General features: G+C 39.6%; 1 protein-coding gene across 1 annotated transcript; it reads right to left on the bottom strand.

The window, feature by feature from the left end:
* Positions 1 to 397: 397 nt before the first annotated feature.
* LOC114875165 (protein-L-histidine N-pros-methyltransferase) lies at positions 398 to 10737 on the bottom strand. The gene is made up of 4 exons (XM_029185141.2): positions 9185 to 10737; positions 4963 to 5174; positions 2153 to 2365; positions 398 to 2036 (listed from the first exon to the last, which is right to left on the bottom strand). Exons 1-4 carry the CDS (start codon positions 9419 to 9421, stop codon positions 1580 to 1582), a joined length of 1119 nt encoding a protein of 372 aa, XP_029040974.1. The 5' UTR covers positions 9422 to 10737; the 3' UTR covers positions 398 to 1579.
* Between the last annotated feature and the right edge of the window lie 388 nt (positions 10738 to 11125).

The raw sequence follows: 11125 nt of genomic DNA, 5'->3' as shown, positions 1-11125 counted from the left end.
AACACCCCAAGCCATCGGCCATTGCACCATCTATATAAAAGCGGCGTAAACTATTCGTTAAGTTACCGGCTGCCGAAGGATCGATTATCGACTATCGGAAATTTAGTCGATAAGTCGGTAATTTGTTGAATAGTTTCCGCCGCTTTTGTATAGATGGCGCAGTCGTCGAACTTAAAAAATACTTTATTCTAGGCGCTCTTCTCAAAATACAAGTTTGTCAAATAATTATTCTAATAATTTTTCGGGCTTACAATTATTTTAATAATGTTGTACTGCCTTGTACTATTTTTAATTTTTCTATATACGAAATAAAATAAATCTAAAATATTTACTAAATGTAAATAGTAAGATCACGCCTATTAACTAATTAAGGATTAAAATGATAAGAATTTTGGAATGAAAGCAAAAGGTGTATTTCATATTTTTTTTTAAGTTTGCATGAAGATAAAGAATTGGATTTAATACACAGTATTATATATATAATTGTATATGTACACAAATAGTAAATAATAAAAATAAAAAGTTAAAATGCTTTCTTATTTACCTTAATTTTACATCTTGCTTCATAGTTTTGATCCAGTTTTAATCTTTGTTAGAAAATATATCAATTAATATATGAGCTGTCTTTTCAGCCGATACATTTAACGAATATTGTTAATCGAACAGTTATAATTACACAATGGTGAAATTAAAAGGTAGAAGTTCTTGTTGAACTTATACAATCGCAATTACTAGTGAAACTTGAATCCTGTATCTCATTAATTGATATATATTAAACTAAAATAATATTTAACGATTGTCTGTTATAAACTGAACTGTGCTTGCAACTACTCCGTGTTGCACGAAGCACATTGACACTTTACAAAATATTTGTGCGGTCCTGGCAGGGTATTTTAGATCTTTATCTTCCCTTCAAGGATTACATTTCGTCTTCTCCCACGTTTGAGCAATTTTAAAATTTCTTTAAAATCTCGGCTTCTAATAAGGGTAAATATACTCAAGTGGGTTCAATTGTATTAAAAAGAAACGTTGGGTTTCAGACATCAGAGTATACGACATAACACTACAAGATATAGGCCGAGTTTCAGAATTTTCAAATTCCAAATTTTGGCCGCTTCTGATCTTGGATATTCTCCTTAGGCTTTTTCAAAACTCACCTTGGAATTTTTCTGAGTTCCATTTACTCTTATTAGCCTTAGACAAATAGGAAATAATTATTATTGCATTCGAGTGTGCGTGGTTCTCGTATGCGTAGTAAAAAGAAGGGGGATTATGGCGACAATAGACCAAATATTAACTTATCATTAATCATTGGAATCTGTTTTGAGTATACCTTTTCAGAAACTGGTCCAAATTATCACCTCATACCGAAAGCTATACCTTCATCAACAAATAGAATCTTTTTGTTAAAAAGTAGATTCGTAGAATGCGAATATTCAACTGTGAAGTCATGTATGAATTTCTGCATTTTCTGACTTCTAGAATAAGATTGTCGTAAAATATACATCGTTGTTGTTCATTTGTGAATTACATACATACATACATATCATTACATGCATACGTAGAAACGTGAGTAACCCTAAATATTTCTAACGTACGAGGATGCAGAATTGTTTTCCACTGAAAATTCACAGGATTCTTTACTAGTCGATTGTGCTTCTAAAACGAAAATCACATCATCGAGAAAGTAATACGACTGGCCAAGATCACCTTCGCAAAGATAAGGCAATTTACTCCATGCAAGACATCTTAAATTTAACGGGGCGAAAACTCTGTCGACTAGACTGGCGATTTGACCTTCTAGTCCGTTCCCTTTTATCGGCAGATATTCGGATGGTTTGTGATCACCCCTTTCGCCGACCTCTACGTAAGGGCTGAACGGAAGAACCAGTGCCACGATCAAACGACCACCAGAGGCTAAGGATGACTTCAGACGTCTTAGAAGAGTATTAGGTCGGTCGCATCGGTCTAATAAATTCAAGCAAAGGATAACGTTGAATGGTCCATTTTCGTACCATTTTTCTACGTCTAGCACTCTGAAAAATAATAAATACATATTACTTATTTTAGTGTTAAGTGAAATCATTGAGCGTACAATGACTTTTTAATTCTTTGAAAAATGTTAACGAATAGAAAAGGAAACAAAACTTACGTAAATTTCCTTTTTGCTAAAGTCCATCTCATCGGTGCTGATATGTCGGTTGCATAAACTTTTTCAAAGAGATGAGCCACATGAGCAGTGGTAGCACCATCACCCGCTCCTAAGTCCACCAATGAGTGCCATGGTCCTGAAAAGCCGCTAGCATCCATCAGCTTTTTAAACTGTTCACAAGAAAAGACGTGCATAGAACCACGGCCGAGTAACCTGCAAAAGTTATTTCATTCATGCTTCATTTTTATTCTTTAATATTAATAAAATTTAACTGGAAAATTAAAGATAATAAAATGTTTCATAGTTGGTATTTTTTCAAAATTTAATTGCTTAATGTTACGTTTCTTGTTAAGGAATTAACAGTCACAATTATAAAGAGTAAATATGTACAGGGTATTCGGTTAGGATGGGCATTCTATGAAGGAGTGGCAGCTAGGATGATTCTGAATAACTTATATGTTTCCAGTTTAAATTTTCCTAAATACAGTCTTTACTTGTTCCCTTTTAGTATTTTTATTATTCCAATAAATTTTGAAGTATAAGTACCATATACCAAGTCTATAAGTACCAACCCTAAAAAGGGTGTGGTTTAGACAGTATTTGAAAATAGCAACGTTGATGGAAATTCTTCAAATCTCCTTCATGAAAATAAAATTTCCATTTCATTTCTTCTACCTACATATATGTTTCTTCTTTTAGCCTGTTTACCGTGCTATGCCTCGAACTTGTTTCCATTGTCAGTCCACACAAGCGTGGAGTTTGTAGGCAACACGTGGATCTGCTCGTTGCTGGTGAAAATAACCAAGAGGAGAAGAAAGAGTACGGATGAAAAATAAACCAAGTGTAGGGAGAAAAAGTAAAAGGAACGGGTAGATACACACACGATATACACGCATGAGCCTCACAAATCAGGCCCGCGAATCGTGGAGGCTTAGTTGGCGGCGCGAGCGACAATTAATTCACCGCTTTTGCTCTCTTCTTGGATCCCATTGTGTGTACGTATTCGCCCCATACCCTCCAGCCGGGGACCCAATGTTTCTCCCTTTAGAACTGTTCAGGACTATCGGTGCTTCCAATGTCGCCCTGTTTATCAACCGATTCCGATCACTCTTTGCCTTTTTTGCCATCCTCGACTACGTCGGGGGCCCCTTTCTTTGAGACTCACGTTTTTAATTTGAAACCTGGCGCAACGCAGTCTAGAGAACTCCCTACCCAGACGTTTGTTCACCTTCGATGTGATCTAATTTCCTGTGTCTTCAAAAGAGCTCAGTGTGCTCGTTAAAGGGGCAACATTTGTGTACTCCTCCTGCAAATTATTATCGGTTTCTTCATTTTGTTGCTAACGATTTAAAAATATCCAATTTTCCATCCACAGATTGTACTAAAATTTCAAAGAATCTTACCCCTCGTGCAGAAAGGAAACCTTTTGGCTCTAACTGCGATAGGAGGGAAATTATCTTTGGATAAAAAGAACTTAACACTTCATTGTACATATGTAAATTTTCCTGACAACACTGATTCATTCACATTATCAGCTTCTATCGGTGGGGACCTCTTGTGGGAACTCGTAAAACACCTTGAAGGGTGAGCACGTAGTGTTAAAGAAACGCTTGGAAGACCATTTACCTAATAATAGCAATAATATGTAAATGCATGCGTATCAAGCCGCCATCTAAAAAATTCAACCCGCTTCGAGCCTATTGTTTGCAAATCCTCGTTTCAGCCGTGTGTTCTCTGCTGGATTGCTACGAAGCTCTCGATACATCCATTTTTTTTTCTTTCTTTTCTCTTCGGTTCTTTCTTTAATTTGCTTTTCTTCTTCGATCCTGGACGCGCAAATAATTGAATATATTTATAACAATTTAGAAACATCTTTAACAACGTTAAATGCATTCCATCTCGTCTTCGTTTCAATCGACACATGTTATTAAATATCATTTTAAACTTCACTTTTCTACAACAGTGATCATTAATGTATTAAATACTCAATGTAGCTTACGTGGGAGGTTCTAAAAAAAGACCTTGTGCATCATTTTAATTCATAATATGGTGGAGGAGACTGTTCCGCCTAGTAGCTGAGATAGCCGTGTTTGATTTTAATGAACGGTTTCCCGGTCAAACCCATCTACACGCCGAGATGTGGAGGTGTTTCGCCTGGTAGCTGGCAGGATGACGTAGTCGAGAAGAGGTTAATCACCCGCGTTGGATTTTAATAAACGGTTCGGGGGGCAAACAAAGCTGGTCATCAATAACCATCCCCCTCGTCTCTCCCTCTTCACTCTTACTCACGCTTTTCGTTTCCTTCTCTTTCTACCAGTTGAGGGAGGCACACCTTAGGAACCGACCAGGCAACGGCATGACCATACCAAAGCCTTTGCCAACAAGTTGTCGAGCTTCATCGGATAGCCAGATAGGCGGAGATCGTGTCTGTATGGTTATTAATTAACCGGCGAGCAGGGAAAGCCTCCTTTCATCACCTCACAAACAATCTCCTTCGACCTTACCTTATACCGCGGGGATAGAAGCAGGCGAGTAACGAAGATATAAGGTAAGGGGGGTTGAAAAAGTATCCTTTCGAAAACAAACGTTTCTTGTCGCAAGAAAATGGTGATTAAGAGTTTTATTATCATATCAGAACGGAAGGTAAGGGAGGCGTTCAACTTTGAAGCAGATGTTGAGAGAACCTCAAATGTCTTTCTTCTTATTTTTCTCAATATATATGAACAAAATGTATCGAGATTGAGATACTTGATTGGAAAGTTAATCATGACCACAAGAACGTTTAGTAATACATGCTGTGTGGTATTCACCCATTTATGGAGGTGCGGCTGATGAACCAGGACAAAGCCGATCTCGCCAAAGAATGCCACGCTTGCAGTGGTAAAGAGTCCGATCTCTCAATGGATTTCGTTAAAAAGACCTCGGCGGTTTGGTCAGGCTGATCGTGTTGAGGTCCTGCTCCTAGGGGAATCCATAAATGAAGTAAATCCTCTCGTATTTTTGTTGTATCGATTTTGTACCACTGTAACAACAAGTAGAATCTCAATGAACGTTGTCACGTACAATATATTTCATTTTAATAGGTGAGATTTAGACAAATGATTAGGAACACAGGTTGGGGAATGAAATTGTAATCCCTTATTATGGAAAATTTCGATTACATTTATAAGCCTACCCGTATCTAAGATTGAAAATCTTGATAAGAGGGCTATAGCACTTATGTTAACCTTTCTGTCACTTTTGTACAAGCCAAACGGTAAGAGTTATCGAAAAAATTCTTGCGCCGTTGTGTTTAGTGGGTCAAAATCTCAAGTCTGACCGGAAATGGACGAAAATGGGTGGCTCTAGAATGAATCTCGCTCTAGTTCACTGTAGCTTGTTACATCTTCTAATTTTGACAAACAATTTAGGCCACTGGTTACCTATTGGGTTCCATAAACTCGGTATTGATTGGAATTCTTCCAAGAGCGATCGGTATCGAAAACTGATATCGAATATCCAACAGAAGCTTCTATACCTTTCCGTATCTCCCATTGAGTACTCAACTGTCGAATTGTTCGGGCATTATCGGTATGCAACGTATCGGTCCCATCGCTACTCGCCAATATTACAGCTAAGAAAAAGTTGCTTGGCGCATTTCAATCACAATGTACAATAAAAATCTTTCAGAATGTTAATATAGTAGCGGATCGAATCGTATGAGCTTGGTACCTATATCGGCAAACATTTTCAATTTCGCAGGCAATCAGTGACTGCTGGTTTCACAAATTTCGCGGTGAGTTAATGCGCCAGAATAATCGTCTTTCCTCTTGCGATTCATTAACATCCCGCAAGGTGTACGGCAAAAAATGTTTCTCGCTTCATTATCGAAGGCGCGTATCGCGACATTAACGATATTCCGCCGAAGCAGAAGCGGTTTCGGCGTGGAACCGCAAAACAGTCGGAGAAGCAATTACGTTGACCGGTTCAACAGCGGTCCACCGACCGGTACACGACAGATATCTGATTTCACCGTCAGCTTCTGAGAATGAGAACCAATTACGCAGCGCAGGGCATTAAGGAATCGATCTAATTTGCGCGCGGTGGTGGCTCTTAATGGCGAGAGCCGACCGATGAAATTATACGAAAATGTAATCAACGCGCTTTTTGTCTCCATTTCGCTTCCAAGGGCACCGGTGTAATTAGGAATGCTTTTGCGCCTCGCGACGGGGGACACTTGTTGCGCCTCCCCTACCCCTTACCTTCCCTCGACCCCTTTCTCCGTTCCCTTTCAGCCCTTTATTCCGTTGCCCGCACTTCTTTCAGACTTGCAAGTTAACAGAGCTTTAAAAAAACGACGAAGAATCGAGGAAGAAAAAGAAGGGACCAGAGATGGGAAGGATCCCGACCACAGAAGAAGAGTAATTAACGCCGCAATGCTCAGGTGCGGGGTATTAAGAAGTCGTTTATAGATTGCACAGCAGCCGCGCGGTACGCGGCCATCAATTTGATTCTCTAATTAAAACAGTACTTTCTTCCGCCCAGCAAATTAACCACCGGGGAATCTCTGTTACATTCTACTGGACCATACGTCATGGTCGAATGTACTGGTTCCCTCTGATCAATTTTTAAATCGCCTCGAAAATGATACAATGTTTCAAAAGATTGCCCGCCGACCGAGGGTTAATACTTATATTTCAATTGTTACATTCGACGACTATTTTAATCCTTAAATTAGGACTACAGTAGTGGCGAAAATATTGCGAACTAGATATACAAATGTTTATCAGGATCGTCAGATCGGAATAGGTTGCAAATCCGGGTACATGTGTGCAGGATGAGTTATCGAAAGATAATCGATGCGAATTTCAATTCATACCCTGTTACATAATCGACAGATGCGTAAGCCAATTTTAATTCGATTAGTAACTGAAGATGAAAAGCAGATCTTACATGATAAAATTTCACGTAAACGCAGATGGTTAATACGTGGTTGAAGTGAAGAACATTAATCTTCCCTTATCCCTTACCTTAAATTCTCTCTTTTATACACAAAGACATTCCTTTTCTCCAAATTTATGCCATGACGAGTTCAAGCACTTCACCAGTAGACTACAGTATATTTTCTATTTTATTTTTAGTTAATCCATCCATCCATTAGGGGTGGACGGACGGTTAAGAGCAGCCTGTACAAGCGGACGTACGAATTTACGCGCGCATAACACTGATATACTATTTTCAACTTTTTCACGGACGCAAAGGCGTGATCGACCATGCATAAAATGGCTGGAAGAGCATGTCCCCTTCTGTTAGATACGTCTCTGGGGACTTACGTGGTGCCCACGAGCAATATTTCGAGAACGAGCCGATAACGATCTGTGTTCGTCCTGCAGCTTCGTTATCCGATCCGTATAATCGCGTAAAATAACTTACAAATTACGATGTGTGCGGCTCGGACGTTTCATCGTCCTCTTTCGTACCTTTTTTTCAACGAGCTTTCCAGCATTTTCCACGCTTTTATAACAGCTTTCTATTCGTTCATCGATCGGTTGGGTTCGCGCTAAGGACTATCGTCTTCTTCGTACGATAGCGTTTTTCTTTTCTCCATTGACAGACCAAGAGTTGTTAATATTTTTTACAAATAGACACCGCATATCACGCTGCCTTTGTTGTAACCATCGTGGGTACAGGATACGCATACTTAGGAGTAGAAAATATTCTCTCTACATTCGCTGATATACGTTCTTGTAAAAGATAACATTTTTCGCCTGGTAATCTCGTTTTACTAAGTCCGCTTCGAGCGTCACTCGTTACTTCCCCGGGGAATCTCTTTTTTATCCGTGTAATAAGACGACGCTTAGCAAATACAAGTTGTACAAAGTTATACGCTGATTTTGAAATATTTATTCTGCGTGCACTTGCGTACACAGTGTCGTTGTAAATCGTCAACCAAAGGGGCCCTCAATGTTGGATATCCCTCGTAATCTTAATTCGGTCCTAATCAATAGATTGCTTTCTAAATGCAAAGCTGAGTGAAAAATTAAGGTTTCCTAAATTTTTTAGAAACGTGATATGTTAGGGGAATCTGTTTAGTGATCAAAGTGCGATCAAGGAAGAAATATGCAGTATCTTATTTCTATATTAGCAAGATTACTTCACGATACAATCATTCTGATGCATCCTATGAGTGTACACTATGAAATGCGAACCAACCATAGCACCGTTTCGATATTAATAGAATACTACTTGTTCGAAGTTGCGGAACGGCATCCTCCGTGAGAACAATATTCAAATTCATGAAACTTATATTTACCGAAATCGAACGCAACAACGTGGAGTAATTATAAATAGAGGAGGCTTTTAATTTATGTATATAAAGTTGAAACATGAGAAATACTTGAAGCAGATTTGAAGATGTTCAGAAATATCGAAGATGTAATTACGGTGTAATTACCGAGGATAGTCTTGAGTGGCATCATTCAAGAAAAGAGGGACTAGTTAGTGGTTGGCCTTGTACAGTAATTGTACTAATTATTATTGCTCGTTCCTCCTTCCCTCTTTTACGACTATTTTCTCCCCCAGACCTAACCCAATTACCCCTCTGACTCCGTGTGGCATTTGTAATTTCCTAGGATCGGGCTAGGTATTTGTTTCTTAAAAATTAATTTCTTCCTTCATATATTTAAAAATTAAAATCGGCATCGAATGGAACACGTGACAACGAAACGCGCTCACAAATTTTATTATCTTATCTTCAGCTTTTCTGTTGAAACCATTATCGGGCTAATAATCAGGAATTTTTGTTAAATATTAGAAAGTACATGAATTTTTATATTTGAAATTTTATTCCTACAATATTTCGTAAATTCTTTTTTATAAGTTGAAATGTAATTTTAACGTTACACGAAAGTGACGTAAAGTATATACGTTCCTGAGATTACTCGAGTAACCTCGAGCGATGACACAGAAAACGGAATAACGTGGGGCTTGTGTAGGGATACCAGAGGAGAAAAGTAACCTATATCGGATACGATGTAACTTAACTGCTCTTACCTGCGTTCTGTCATACGCTTCGAGCTGTTCGTCTGCTTTTTGCTTTTCGTAAAGCACTCTGGCAAGTCCACCGTGTGGTTTGTAACTTCTTACGATTCTAGTGGTGGGTGAATCCTGGTTAATAACAGAACAGGTAGCCAAATTCCTGACGTTGCAGGTACATCTTGGAACGGACGCATCTGTACCCGCCATGCCCACGAGGAGCACGTTAATGACTGTCAATAACTGTTTACGCATGCCATGATAATACTTGGCACCGTAATCTTGTAACTGGCACTTTGAAATATGGACTAGGAAAGTACGAAAAGATGACGCAGTTCGCGTAAACACGTCTAGCACGTGGCCATGTTGGCGATGGTAGTGACGTCTAGAGTTTCATTTACGTAAGTCCGTTTCACGTAGAATAGCTACGGTCGATGATGTAGAACATACCGTAGGGAAACCATAGGTTCCTCTATTTAGTCAACCCTTAGCTACTAAGGGTGACTATAATTCTTGATCGTGACACAGTCATTTGACACTAGGGGCAAGTGCGGTTGTCCTAAATGAAACTTTTGTACTTTAGACCATGCATAAGATCAGGAAATTTTGCATAAGAGCCCAGCTGCCACTGGAGGATGGCAGCAGGGTATTTTCAGATTCCAATTGACTAAAACCCCACGATGATCGGCACTGTCGCTAAAAAAGGGCTCCGTGATCTTATAGTATTACTCCGGAGCCCTCCACCCCAGGCACACAGGTGCCCATCTTGGAGACGGCCCAAACTGGGACCTCTATTTGGTACCTACCCTGTGGCCGATACCGAGTGTCGCACCCTACACCGGTTTTTCTTCGGGACACAAGAATGTTCGAAGTCCTTATTCCTGGTCCCACCGGCCCTAATTGCCCCACCGGTTTTGGTATTATAAAACCGTCATACCTAGTGTTGAGGAGAGGGCTGGACCACACTCACCTTGTTGCTCTTCTTCGCTCTGTCCGTATTGGGGGTGGCGGTCCCGGCATGTAACACCTTCAAAGTCTGAGGCGACTACACATCCTACAAGACTGGACATGTCTTTATTGCTGAAATATGGTAACTCTGAGATCGAGACATTGACTGAGTGATGGGGTTGATATCGAAGCAATCTGCTGTTACCGTCAACGTGCGTTAGACTGTTGCAGCGCGAAGTGTTTCACATTTTTATACTAGGATAGAACAGATGGCGCTCGTTTTCAAGGCACAAATTCACGACCCCTTGAAAACTATGGCATGTTCAGTTTTTTTGGATTCGTATACTCACTCACTCATTAGATTTCCCTTGGTTTTACAAGGGTGGCGTTTTATAGGGACTTTACATCTGTCCCTTTTTGCCCACTGAAAAGTTATCAGCCACGCGCCTTTTTCAAGTTACATTATTCTTTTCTTCGCATTACATTTCTCATTTCGTCAGATACGTTTTCTTTCTTACGTTTTTGCATTACTTTTAGTCATACTGCCTTACTCGTTCCTTTACATCCCCCTTTTAGTCGCCTCTTACGACAGGCAGGGGTTACCGTGGCTGTATTCTAATCCCCCCGAGCCACAGGGGGTTGCATCCGTATACACTGTTACAAGAGGAACGTTTTCAGAAAAAACCACAAGAAGGCAGAATCACTGGCGCAAAATTCAAGTTTGGAATTCATAAGCCACAAGGTGTTCTTTTCGAAATAAAGAATAATCGTATAAAACTACCATTAAAACTCGGAAATAGAGACATATTTTCAAGACATTACTAATAACACCTCTTCGATCGTGCATCTCTTCTGATCAACTATCTCCATTTTATCTTACATAGCTTTTACCACTTCCATCGCTCACCTTGACATACCGCATCCGTTAAAGATGTGATACCCGGGAGGTCAAGGTGAGCTAAACTCCTCCGCAAGAACTGATAATTTATTAATTTATGATAAGCCTGCCTC

Source organism: Osmia bicornis, chromosome 11, assembly GCF_907164935.1.
Source record: "Osmia bicornis bicornis chromosome 11, iOsmBic2.1, whole genome shotgun sequence".
Lineage (NCBI taxonomy): Eukaryota > Metazoa > Arthropoda > Insecta > Hymenoptera > Megachilidae > Osmia > Osmia bicornis.
Note: the sequence above shows the minus strand (reverse complement) of the source record. Positions and strands in the feature narration are given on the sequence as shown.